General features: G+C 36.7%; 1 protein-coding gene across 2 annotated transcripts in view; it reads right to left on the bottom strand.

Moving 5' to 3' along the window:
- Positions 1-4,158: 4,158 nt before the first annotated feature.
- The window catches only part of TAFA5 (TAFA chemokine like family member 5), a 400,155-nt gene continuing 390,016 nt past the window's right edge, over positions 4,159-14,297 (bottom strand). The window contains exons 4-5 of one of the 2 annotated variants that reach the window (XR_007780561.1): positions 6,842-6,934; positions 4,159-5,519 (exon numbers count right to left, since the gene is read on the bottom strand). Coding sequence is in view for 1 of the 2 variants with exons in the window: in XM_050987434.1 (XP_050843391.1) it covers positions 5,511-5,519 (9 nt within the window). In the remaining variant the exon portion in view is untranslated. The remainder of the gene's footprint in view (positions 5,520-6,841; positions 6,935-14,297) is intronic. The other variant, XM_050987434.1, reaches the window with a different exon arrangement.

Genomic DNA, 14,297 nt, shown 5'->3' with positions numbered 1-14,297 from the left:
TGTTCCTTCTGTAATGTTTGACTCTATACTAACATAAATACCTTTAGAGTTTTTACTGCTAAACAAGGATCTTTGCAGAAATGTTCCTTTTTCATTCTAGATTTTGGCATGGGTTTTGTTTGTTTGTTTTCTTTTTTACATTAACAGTCCTTATGTGTGTTTGGGTTTTTTACTGAAGCTGTTCTTTATTAATACTTTTAGAAAAATTGGGTTTTGGTTATATGCTAATCAACTTAGTTCATTTGCACAGGTCTTCTTGCTTCACTGCAGCACAATATAGTGTTTTAGTGCCATTTGCACTAGTCTGACATTGGCAACATCAAACTTAGAAAATTGTGGTATGGTCTGTCCAAGCCAGATGTGGAGGACATCAGTGCCATTAGCACACTGTGCTTTGTGATTACAGATGCACATTGTGAGGGTCCTCCAATGGCTTGCTGCAGCTCTGAAAAGGCATAACTAACAAGGATTACCGTATGAAACCAGTGACTTGACCTAGGCATTGAGTAGCTTAAAACCAACATTAGTATCTATTTCAAGAGCAGAAGTTATTTTCATATATTTCCAAAAATTTGACATAGTTGAAGCTACAACTACTTTGATGGTGTAGGAAATGATAAATTGACACTCCCAATTTTCAGTTTTCCATTTTCTGCTAATATTTGGTGATCCATTTTGTCTCTGCATGTCTTCATATGCCTCCCATATCTTCACTAGTCTGTGCAATTTACTGATACTAACAAACCGTGCATCTCAGTATTTATATTTCATTCATAGTCAGAAGCAGCACAGGAACTTGTGTCAATCCTCCCACAGAATGGCTCATTATTAGTCACTATCTATTCTGGCTTATTGTCATTTCCACTTTTTAGTTTAGTTCCCAGTTTTTAGTTTATTTTTAATCAGTGGCAGAATTACCTTTTATATATTACCCATGGGTCTCTAAGTTTAATGGGATTTATATCTCAAAAGAAGACAACCGCATTATCAGTAAAATTCTCATCTCTGCAGTTAAAATAATGTTTCCTTTCTTATTTCCTTGTTTCAAATAATACTTCTTTTGACTCTCCTACCATGTATTGAATACTAAAAAGCACTTATTAAACGCTGCAGACTCTGAAATGAAAAATTTTATTTTTCACTGGTTTTGGTTGTTTTTTTCTTCAGTTTCTTTCTTGACCTCCTTTCTCTACTCAAGCCTCAGTCTGAAAGAAGAAGTAGAATATTGTGATTTCTGTCCATCTTTATTTGCTTATGCCCAGTGTGAGAAATTCATTACTTCAATGTAGGATCAATTCTGTGATGTCAGAAAAAAAATAGTCAAGCCATTCCTGTCTTTGTCTGTTACTCATGTATATGTGATTCTTGGTATACATCATACAAAGATGTTTAAAAGGAAATGCCTTCTTATGTATTTTTTTAACTGGAAAAGATACTGCATATATGTAGGTTTATATGATGAAGGAGCTGGTTCTGGGTGTGGTTTTCTCCCCTGACTAAGTGTAATAAATATTTCCATTTTGGTTTGGTTTGGGGTTTTTTTTGTGTTGCTTTTTGTTTGGGTTTTTTGTTGTTGTTTTTGGTTAGTTGGTTGTTTTTTTGTTTGGTTGTTTGTTGTTTGTTGAGGTTTTTTTGTTTTTTGGGTTTTTTCTGGGCTTCTTGTGCTACATCCACTGCTGGCTTGTTAATTTTTTTCTTTCCACCAGTTCAGTTCCCCAGGCATTCAGTGCTATGATTTTTCTGTCATCCAATCATTTACCACCTTCTAGTTCAGCTGTTCCTCACAGCTATAGAGGCTTTTCAGACACAGTGTTGAATTCTTTATTTTCTTCTAGAAACTCTAATTAGTAATCAGGATTGTGATGAGTAGGCTATATGAGATAGTAACTGCCTGGCTTAAAGATTTATGCAATAGCACATGGGTACAATTTCAGTAAACAAGTGAATGATTGAGAAAACCACATGAAACCTGAGCTGCTGCTAAGAAGAAATGAATTGGAAAAAAAAAAAAAAAAAAAAAAAAAAAAAAGAAAAGGCTAAAAGCATAATTATGAAATTGGTGAATGATGTGTCACATTGATTGCTATAGTGTGCTAATGTTTGCTCCATTTGATATCCCAGATATTAAAAGCAGTACTTAAATGTGTCCTTGCCAGGGCTAACAGAATGCTACAGAGAAGCTATTTTCAAAAAATTTTTGACGGTTTACTGCATTTCTGGATGGTTTTTTTTATTAGTCTATTATGTGTTTTTATGTATTATTCTGTTCCTTTTCAAGAATGTTTTGAAAAAGTTACTTGTGTGCAAGCTGAGAAATGACGGATATTTAATAGCATTCAAATAAGACATTACCCTCTGTGTTTCAAATTCTGCTTTGCAAGAGGCACATAAAATACTTTCAGAAACAAACAATTTTTTTTAAGTAACTTAGTTTTGTAAAATTAAAGTTCACAATATTCTGAAAACATATTGTTCCTGAGAGAGAAACATTTCACCACTGCTCTTAGAGTAGTAATTCACAGTGACAAAGGCAGCCAGTATATTCTGTTTGTTTAAAACTATACATTCTGGGGGAGGACGGAAAAGCACAAAACACATTTTAAGTGCCTTGAAGTGTCTGTTGTACACAAGAGACTCAGAAACTAGAACGCACCTCTGAAGAGTAATCAGAATCTTTTTTTCTTTCATAGTTCTTATCCAGAGTAGACCTTATAACCAGGTACATCTACCCTTTCTTGAGTATTTAACATAATTAGAAACCAAAGGTAAAAGGTTGCATATTCAGAACTGATTGGATTTTATGATTCTAGATGTAAATATTTCAGATGTCCATTCTTAGATCCTCTTGTTCTTAGAAGATCCATTTTCCTGAAAATAAATGACTGTAATATGATCTGTAACTGAACACACCAAAATGAAGGTACCCAAGACAAGAAAATGGAAGGGTAAAACTTCAAAACACAGTTCATGTCCTCAATTTCCAATTCCATCTTCCTCTCTGTGTTCCCACCTTTCTTATCATCTGGTGAAATTCTTTTGGTGACGTCATGCTCAGGGAACAAGTCTCACTTATAAAAGGATTTTCTTTATTTTTCATAATTTAGCTGAACCAACACAAAACTGAATACTGTAAAGCAACAAAAATGATGCAACATCTTTCATTTTTTCTGTGTTTACTAAATAAGGCTACGAAGCTCCCTTTAAAATAAATCAAAACAGAGAGTTGGTAGAGTGAGGGATCTGGCTCTTGAGGTCTACATGTACAGTAAATCTATTTACCATCATTTATTGCATGACATTTTTAAACCTGACATTGGTCATTAATAGTGCAGTCAGTCCATAACACTTTACAAGTGGCTGGGCTTTAATTGCTACTTTGATACTGGTCAAAATCCTATAATTATATAAGAATTTTGTATATATTTATTTTGCTTGAAGACAAAATGATCCATAGTTCATATTTTCCTGCAACCTCTGCATTATATAAGCCTCAGTGTTTGAGTAGGCTTTAAAAAAAAATCTTTAATCAACTTTTCATTTTTATATCTTTCTTCTATGGTCACTTGAATAATCTCTATATCTTTTTCTTTAGTAGAATAGAACTAGCATAACACTAAAAGTTAATTGGAGTATTAGGTAGTATATTTGAAACCGTAATACATTTGCCAGGAAGAAATTAAGCTCCCTTGTTGATTGTATCATACCAGTATGTACTAAACTTATATGCCACAAGGTACTGTAAAAGGAACAAGGTTTTGTTTTTGTTTTATCATAATTTCTCCCTTGTCTAAGCTGTCTTTGCTAAATTTTCACTAACCAATAATGCTGAAAAAGTGGGCTTTCTAACAATGAGGTAAAACACTGAAAATGGGATCAAGGAATAGGCTTCAAATTGACCCTTACATAAAAGTGGGGAAGAGAAGGAGGAAGGGAAGAAGAGAAGGAAGGGAAGAAGAGAAGGAAGGAAGGAAGGAAGGAAGGAAGGAAGGAAGGAACGGAAGGAAGGAAGGAAGGAAGGAAGGCAGGAAGGAAGGAAGGAATGAAGGAAGGAAGGAAGGCAGGAAGAAGGAAGGAAGGACGGCAGGAAGGAAGGATGAAGGAAGGACTGAAGGAAGGAAGGCAGGACGGAAGGACATGAAGGCATGAAGGAGGAAAAAAACCTTGCTATGAAGAGCAATGAGTAAAATATTTTACACTCTATTTTTATCAGTACATAAAGACCAAAAAAAAAAATGCCTTCCAACAGTGCAATGGTTGAATGCATTTATGTAATATAAACAACATTATTCTTTGCTTTTTCTACACAGTCCTCTCTGGTCATGCTTTACATCCAGAATGTCCCAATGGAAGAAAGCAAACGACACCGGTCACTTCAGAGACAACTGAAGTAATAAAACACAACTTAACTCTGAACCACTTTTCATGACTGTCAGAGTTATCACGTTAATTGTTAAATAGGATTTTCTACAAATATACAACATATAAAAACTGTTAAATATATAACTTTAGGCTTTTCAAAATACATTTAATGATCTCTTTCAAACAAGTGTTACTTTTGTTTTCTCTTTAATTTGCGTTCTGGTGCTAAATGGTGTATCAGATGAGACATAGGCCACAGATGACCAAACATGCTCTTTGCAAATACTGTATTATCCAACTTTAACTATCAAAAATGGAACTGTAGAAGAGGCATGTTTAACTGGTTAAAACGGAAAATGATTTTAGTACGAGAAAGTCAATCTAAGTACAGAGGAATAAAGGTGCTGTGTAGACAGTTTGTGTTCTTTTTGTCCAAGTTTTTCAAACATAGGTCATTTTCTCTCAGTGCTCCGTTACGTTCTCTTGAACATGGCATTTCAAGAGCAGGTCTCTGAGTTAGTTTTTACTTCAGCTTTCCATAAAGACTTCTGCTGGACAACATTTCAGCTTTGTGAAAGCTGGAATCATGTCTTTGTGGAGACCTTCAATTTAATGACATAACTCTCTTAAGAGTAAGATTGTGTCCACTTTAAAATAGATTTTGCTCTTTGGTCTATTGTAAATACTGAAAGTATAAGAAAATAAAAGCAATTCAGACAGTTTAGGGCACAAGAAGAGTTTCTCTTTTGCACCTCAGTGTCCTCCCATAGGCAAAACAGTCTTCTCTAAGGCTGATTGGGATGATACTCTTCATTGTAGCAGACTCTTCGGATTGAAACACGTAGGTAACAGCAAGTCCAGCAGTGGTGTATAACGCAGATGAAACGTTAACCATGAACTTTTTTGTATTGCTAATGCCCAAGCATATCTCTTTTTCTATATTCCTTAGTCCAGTGATCCTTAGAATGGTAGAACAAACTTTAGCTCATAATGCAGAGGAATTATGCTGTCATTCATGAGATACAGAGAAACAGACAGTTGAGTTGATGACATATAACAGATGATGATCAACAGCAGTGAAACTTGACTAAGTTAAGTAGCTCACAGAGAGCCTAAACCACTCCTACGAGGATTCTGTGTTGCTGCATTTGTCAGGAGACCTGTAAATCAATAAGAACAAATGAGTCAGTGTTTTAATTTACAATTCTGCTTGTCTTTGCTGTCCATTATCATAAAATGCACTGTACTGAGGTTTTTCAAAGAGACAGTTAATGAATTATTAGCTATTTATTTCTCACAACATTTTCCCTGAGGTAAAAAGCATATGAAAAAACATATATTTTATTATTATATTTTTACTCTTTAATAATTATTTCTAATAAATTATAGCTTAAAATAAATTCAATGCCATCTAATTTCTACTAAGTTTCATTCACATTCCTTCTCATAAAAATCACAGAATGTTCTTTTGCACTCATTAAAGTTACAAATAACAATGCCAAATATACATGGTGATTAAGATTACTTTTACTTTTTTGTGTTCAGGATGTAATGAAAAATGGACTTGAAAGCCATGGCCATATATTAAAAATGCAAAGTTGTTTGTACTGGAGGCTTTTCTGCAGTGAAGTTTCCAAAGAGCACTAGAGTGCACTAGAGTGTATCTAATTTAATCAATACTGCCCTCTAGCGATGCTATTACAAGTGCAAATTAATGTAAATAATGGCTATTAATAGTCAATATATTAGAAAATTATTTTATGAGAAAAAAACAAAACAAAACAAAAAAAACCCCACAAAACCCCACAGAATATAATAAAAATGGGAAAAGTACTGCCCAATGAACCTGTTGCAAAGAAAATTGAATGGAAGCAGCATTTCTAAAGGGAAGCAGAACCGAAGTTCACACTATTAAAGAAAACAAGAGTACTGGAAGACAGCACAAACACAAATGAGAAAATAATGACTTATTTATACAACAAAGAGCTAGCTACTCATGCTCACCCAAAATATGAGTTTAGAAATGGTTTAAAAATTCCACAGATTCTGTATACACCAAAATGTTGTAGGGTGTATTAAGCAAGCATGATTGCTACAAAATGCTGTTTGCATTTTCAAATGCTATCTTCTGCTTTGGCATTGTTCTGTCTCCAAGTAGTCAGAACTGTTATTACTGATGGAAATACCATGCAATACTCCATAAAATACTGAACAGTGAATGTAAAAGAGCAAAACAAATAAGAAAACACAATTCAATTGGTTTAAGCCATTTATCGAATTTTTAACCTAATCTTCAGAGCAGTACATGAAAGAAAAATCTGCCTCCAAATCAATTTAGTGACAGCTTGAAACATATGGATCTCTATATTTATATGCATGTAGAAAGAAAGAAAGAGAGAGAAAGAGAGGCAGATAGACAGATGAATACTTTCCGTATAAGGCATAAAGTGTACGTCATAGATTTCTGCTTTTGTCCTCTCACCTTTTCCAGGAAAAAACACCCCGGAAATCTTGCAAACAGCCTTTCCTTTTCGGACTAGTGATCAGATCTCCAAACCACATGGCCTCAGACAGGCTGAAGGCAAAAAACCTGGTTGATTATTGTGATATATTCCCCTTCTTAAATATACTTTCAGCAAGAGAAATAATGTTTTGTTTCTATTAATTGCCCTCTTTCCTCTTTAAACTCTTTCTTGACCTTCCTGCTATGCCCCCTATTTTTCTTCCCATTAGAAAAGAACACAACTTTGAAGGTGGTAATACTTTTTAGGTTGCAAGACACAAAGCAAACAATTCATTGTTTATTAGGTCTGAAAGTAAACTACTATGTGTTAAGAATTAGCTTGACATAGCTCCGTCTCTCCTTTATAATGCCAGAAAGGCCCACAGTTAAAAGACACAGTGTAAACTGCTGATGGACTGTATGTTCAGTGTTTTCGTAGTGTGCTTCTCTACCATACTGGTCCCAGGAAGAAGAGAGAGTTCAGGTACAACAACATACATTCAGAGATAAACTTCTGCTTTGCCATTTTATGGGGATGAAAGTCTCCTTCTTTCCTTCCTTGCTATCCCTGTCTCCACCCTAAAGACCCCTGCTGCATGAATATGGTATTAACACTTTAAAAGAAGACGAGAAGAGGGGAGAAAATTATGCACTTTAAAAATGCTGAGGAAAGGCATAGAGCAGGCTTGAAATAAAGTGATGACCAGAAGAGGAACAGATTAGAGAACAGGAAGTTAATTTACACTTCTGGACAATGACAGGAAAAAATGAAATGAAAGGGGGGAAAACACATATATTAGCCAGGGAAGTATAAACATCACTTATTAATGAAGGCATGAAAAAGAAGTGAGATAGGTAATAAGATTAACAGATAAAAAGGAGAGAGAAGATAGAAGAGATCACAATGAGTCCAGAGAAGAGGAAGAGAATGCACACCTACCCTCCCACCTCCTGTTTTTCCCTTTCGTTCCTCATTACAGGTAAATTAATCACTCCCCAGAAAAACAGATCAAATAAGAGAAAAGAGGGACTCCTAAAAAAAAATAAAAAGGACTAGTTTACTATTTATAGTAATAGTTCAATCCATAGAATAGAATCATAGAATCAGTTAGGTTGAAAAATACTTTTAAGACCATCAAGTCTACCCCAGCACTGCCAAGTCCACCACTAAACCATGTCCATAAGGACCACCACAAATATTTCAAATACTTCCAGGGATGGTGATTCAATCACTTCCCTGTGTAGCCTTTTCCAAAGCTTGACAACCCCTTTAGTGAAGAAATTTTGACTAATATCCAATAAAAACCTCACCAGTGCAACTTGAGGGTGATATCACTCATTCTGTCACCTGTTACTTGGCAAAACAGACTGACCCCCTTCTGGCTACAGCCTCCTTTCAGAGTGATAAGGTGTCTCTGGTCCTCCTTTTCTCCAGGCTAAACAACTTCAGCTCCCTCAGTCACTCCTCAAAAATCTTCTGCTCCAGACCTTTTCCCAGCTTTGTTGCCCTTCTTTGGACATGCTCCAGCACTTCAATGTCTTTCTTGTAAGTGAGAGGCCCAAAACTGAGCACAGGATTTGAGATGTGGCCTCACCAGTGCCGAGTACAGGGGGAAAATCACTACCCAGTCCTGCTGACAATACTGTTGTGGATACAAGCAAGGATTCCTTTGGCTTTTCTGGCTGCCTGGACAGAGCTGGCAGTTCAGCTACTGTGATCAGCATCCTCAAGTCCTTTTCTGCTGGGTTGTTTAACATCCACTCTTCCCCAGCCCTCTAGCACTGCACAGGGTTGTTGTGACCCAAGTGTAGGACTCACCACTTCACCTTGTTGAACCTCCTATACTTGTCCTCAATCCACCAATCCAGCCTGTCCAGAGCCCTCTGCAGAGTCCTTCTACCCTCCAGCAGATAAACACTTCTGTCCAACTTGGTGTCATTTGTGACCTGACTGAGGGTGCACTCAATGTCCTTGTCCAGATTATTAATTAAGATATTAAGCAGAACTGGCCCCAGTATTGAGCCCTGGGGAACATCACTAGTGACTGTCTGCTAGCCAGATAAAATTCTATTCACCACAACTCTCTGGGCTCAGCCACCCAGTATTTTATCCAGTGAAGGGTGCACCTATCAAAGCAGCCAATTTTGCCAGGAGAATGCTGTGGAAAACAGTGTCAAAGGCTTTACCAAAGTTAGGTAGGCAACATCTGCAGCCCTTCCCTCATTCACTGAGTAGGTAACCTTGGCATTAGATGAGGATGGTCCAGCAGGTCAATGCCTTTCATAAACCTATGCTGGCTGGGCCTGATCCCCTGTGCAGGTGCCACAGGATGACACTCAAGATGATCTGCTCCACGACCTTCCCTGGCACCAAAGCCAGGCTGAAAGGCCTACAATCTATTCCATGGAAGCCCAAGGTGGCAGTTCTGCTGGCCTCCCTCTTTACTTCTCTAAGAATTGAAAATGTGAATTGAAACACATGAGAAGTGCTACTTCCCTAACAGCCAAGTTTAAAGTAAAATGGTAAAATTGGCTCTTGATGGCTGTTTGGCAGTAATTTTTAGAATATTAATTAGCTCATCAGCTTGCAAAACCATATGTAAATTAAATAACTACTTATATAAAACTACTTGAAAGCCTGGGAAATTGGTTTTTGCATTGATTTGGTTCTTTTCTCCCACCACTTAGGAAATCCATAGCAGCATCAAATTAAAGAAAGGGTGCATAACTATCACATAGAGCAACATTTTTTCTGTTCATACACAGGACCCATGTCATTTCGAGGTACCAAAGCATATGTCTGTTTGTCATTGACTTCAGTGAAGTCAGAAGTTCTTCCCAGCTCTTCAGACAGCAGGTTCTGCTTCCTTTGGAAGGAGCCAAATATTTGGGCTGTAAGTTTGAGTTTTTTCAAATTTGAGGTACTCAGTGGGTATTTAGTATCAGATATTAAAATACTACTCTATGTTTTCTGACTGCTTACATGGTGGAAGTCCAAGCCCCTGTGTGTTCCAAGAGGAAAACAAATTCCCTGTGTGCTCAAGAGGAAAACAAATTTTCCTGCTAATAATCCAGAAAATAAGAAAAAATACAGTTCACATGACCATATACATCTTACTGTTGTTCTGGGGTGGCTTGAATATGTCCCAAGAGTATTTGGCTTATTAGAGCAATCATAACACATTCCACTTAATTTGTCTTACTCTGGAGGGAGTAGAATAAGGGTCAGTCTAGCCCCAACTGTGTCCTAATGGCACATAAAACATTTTATTTCTTCAGTTTTATGTTCAAAACAAAGGGAAAAAAGTTATGCAAGTCACCTTGAGAAGATAAGAATATATGAGACTTTGCTGACTTACACAGGCTTTCTATCAAAAGAAAACCCCACAAAAACCTCTCTTTCAGTGTAGTATCTAGGATTTAACTGAGTGACAAAAATGTTTGAATTTCTCATCACAACCAAAAAGTTGAGCCAGGCTTACTGCAAGTGGTAAATATTTTCTGTTAGGATTGAGTTTCAAGTATGTCTTGACCTTTTACTTTATATGGAATCCACATAAATACCAACAATTCCATGTCAAGCCTGATAAAACTTTAGCAGTTTCACCTGTTTTTCACTCTGTGTTTTTAGAATAAAGAGTTCACCAAAGTTGTGGTTTTTGCTACATAGCCTAGTGCTCTTACATGACTACCTATTGTAGTCACATTGGCACTCTTTGATTACAATTCCATCATGTTTCCAGAACTGATTTCTGGAAATTTTCTGGATACCTACAGAGTAATTGGTCTTATTAAAGATGTTTCAGTGTTGCTTAAGAGCTGAACTACTTGTCTAAATTGTGTGTTTCACACTTTCAACTACAGTCTTATGCCTCTGTGAGTCTAGGATTTTGTGCAGCATCCATGAATGCAAACAGTTTTTTTTTGTTTGGATTCTTATTACTTAAGAAAATTCACGGAGATGGATGCTGGTTGAATCAGTCTACAACTCACAAATCTACTCATAATAGAAACAGTTCCAAACTCTTTACCAACTGACTGCAAGTCAGATAAACAGCATGTCTTTCCCCCTGCTTCTGTGGCTCTCAGTTCTAGGTCCCTAAACAACTAAGCATGTATGATGCAGGAAAAAAAGATGTAAAAGCATTAAAATGCCCTAGGAAAACCTTACACTGCCTTGCAAGGTACCTCCTGCTTTATGGGAATAAAAATGCAAATTTCTGGTGATGATCCAAGGAGCAGCAATGATCTGTTTCATTCATGAGAACTCCCATAGTCCCTCCTGAAAATTTATTTTGTTTCCCTCCCTTCCTCTCCTTTTCTCCACGCTGTTCATATATGCGAACTGAATTGCTTAGTCTTCAGAAAAAAAAAGACAAGTTAATCTAACTCTAACGTATCTGCAGCTATTAGGAATAAGAAAAAGAAACATGAAAGCTATCCTACTTAATGCTGTATTCTGTCTCACTGAGCTAGCCAAAGGAAGAGCAATTTCAGAGTTCAAACCACAGTACCTACAGAACTGGGAGTTAAAAAGATTGAACAAATTTAGTGTCTGTGCATCTGGATGAATATTTATAAAAAGTCTAATGTTATAGGTAGTGTATATGCAGGTATATTTTCCTGCACTGCACTCCAACAAAGTAGCATTCCTGAGTTACAGATAGCAGAATCCCATTATCAGCCACCTTCAAAAATATGTCTTTTAATACTCATTGTATGTTTCTTTTCACTTCCACTATTCAAACCTGACACAGAAAGAAGTGTTTATTCCCAATCTGAGATTCTTTGCATATTTTTTTCCCAGTAACTATTTTAATACCAGTCTGTCTCAAAAAAACCCCAAAACGTCTCATTTCCCCTTAAATATCACTTCTAGTCCTATCTTCTCCACTTCCCCTGACCATCTGTCAGGACTATCATCACAATCATTAATTTCCTTTTCTGTTAAAACACTTTTTGTCTCATATTACCTTTTTTTAACTTACAAGATATTGGGTCAGATCATATACTCCTTTCTTCTTCTGAATGGCCTATTACTTCATAAGCAATAGTAGTGAAGGAAGTGGGACTGCTGTTATAATTAGATAATCCTTACAATGACTGAAAATGTTAGAACCACATGTTGTAAACCAGATGAAATACATTTGAATGTATTTGAATGTCATGCAGGTGACCCTTGTTTAAGAGCTCAGCCTTGAGCATGTATAATTACACAAGTTTGGTTTGTGGCATCTAAACACACGCTAAGGAAAAGCAATGGAGGTGGCAGAATCACAGACTCATTTAGGTTGGAAAAGGCTCTAAGGTCATCAGCTCCAATCTTTCATCATCACCTGGTCAGCTAGACTGTGGCACTAAGTACCAGGTGCAGTTTTTTCTCAAACACCTCCAGACATGGTGACTCCACTGCCTCCCTGCACAACCCGTTCCAATGCTTGACAACCCTTCTGTGAACAATTCCTCCTGACACCAAACTTGAGCCTCCCCTGGTGCAGCCTGAAGCCGTGTCCTCTCCTATCACCAGTTTTTTGAGAGGGTGATCCCCACCTTTCTACAGCCTCTTTTCAGGTACTTGTAGAGAGCAGTAAGGTCACTCCTGAGCCTGCTATTCTCCAGGCTAAACACCCTCAGCTCCCTCAGCTGCTTCTCACAAGGAGCTCCTTGTGCTCCGGCCCCTTCATCCACTCCACGCCTTTATCTGGACATCCTCCTGCATCTCAATGCAGTGAGTCTTTCTTGCAGTGAGTGCCCCAGAACTGAACACAAGATTCAAGGTATGGCTCACCAGTGTCGAGTACAGGAGGACAAACTATGCCCAGGTCCTGCTGGCCCCACTATTATTGATCCAGGATGACACTGTCCTTCTTGGACACCTGAGCTCATTGCTGACTCATGTTCAGCCAGCTGTGGACTCGCATCCGAGGTCAACATTGGTCCAGAAGAGAAAGACAGCAACAAGAATATCTGTCCTCAGAAGATCCAAAGCCCTTGGATACAAAGGTGATCATGGGAGATTTTTTCTCACAGTAGTATTTAAAACTGTTGTGGATAACAAAAGAGCAAGGCAGGCCCCATTTTGCCCCCTATGAAAATCTAAAATCAGCTCCTTCGAGCAACAGGGGTGGAAAGAGGGAAGGATGAAGAGGATAACACATCCTATAAGGCACAACAATGCAAACAGTATGTTTTCATCTCTCATGTCCTGGCTGAAATGCTAAATATCCTTAAAATAACTCCAGCTAAAGGCCTTGAGCAAGTAACTCAATTTTATATGATTTCTTTCTGCTCTTTCAACTTGGTTAGAGGTGTGCACATATATGAAGGTTAACAGCAGATAAAACTAAGGAAGATTTGTAACTAATGTGGAATTGTAAACTTGAAAAATTACTACTTCTCTGTCACTCTTACTCTTTAAATATAAAACAACAACAATACTAGCATGATTAAAATGTCTAAGAACAGCCATGGGCTTTCCTCAGGATACCAAAAATTAAATGGAATTATTTTACATTTATGTTTTTATTTAAATTTATATGTATACTTCTGACACTTTTCTGTAATGTAGGAGACAGGTTAAGTTAAAATTACCAATGTATCTCAGGATTCTTTTTTTGTTTAAATCCAAAACTATAATTTTTACTGAATTCTGAATGTTCATACCTATCTATCTATATACAAAGCATAATCTTTGTAGGTTAACAAATCTTAAAGTTTTAAGCTTAATTAAATTAAATCTTCTGGTGAAAAAAAGTGATTTAAATATTTCTGTGTGCTAACAAATCTATGCAATACAATTATCTTCCATAAAATAATGCTTTTATTGAAACAATAGAAGAGTATTTTATTAAGAAGGTGATGTGACTTTTAGTTATAAAGTTTAAAAAATAATCTTCTCTATAGTTAAATTTACTATTCTACATCATGGGAAAAAAAAAAGGGGGGGAAAAAATAAGAAAAAGGGCATCAGCCAGCACAGAAGTCCACACACAAATATAAGATTTAATATTTCTTTTCTAATTAAAAGGAGGAGATTGTTCAAGGACATCTGGGACTACTATCTGACTGATAGTGTTGGTTCAGCCAGCAAACGGTTGGGCTGAAGCAAGGTTAGTCTCATACTCAGTAAAAATTGGAACAGTGTTTTACTAAGACTGTTTGTGAAAAAAGTTGAATAATACATCAAAAGTGCAACATGCTTTTAGAGAGAATATTTAGGATATTTCACCCATTAAAAGAGCTAATTCTGACTTAAAAATCATGAGCTTAAAACTGGAAGTTCAACTGGTAATGAAGGAACTGCATAGTCAATGTTCACCAGTGAGATACTCTGCCTGTTTTATGTACTCCATTTGACAAATGATTGTTTAAGAAAGAAGTCATATCAGCACTGTAAATTACTTCCAACAAGCAATCTTTATAAATATTTTTTGTA

This window comes from Serinus canaria, chromosome 1A (genome assembly GCF_022539315.1).
Source record: "Serinus canaria isolate serCan28SL12 chromosome 1A, serCan2020, whole genome shotgun sequence".
In the NCBI taxonomy this organism is placed as follows: Eukaryota; Metazoa; Chordata; class Aves; order Passeriformes; family Fringillidae; genus Serinus; species Serinus canaria.
Note: the sequence above shows the minus strand (reverse complement) of the source record. Positions and strands in the feature narration are given on the sequence as shown.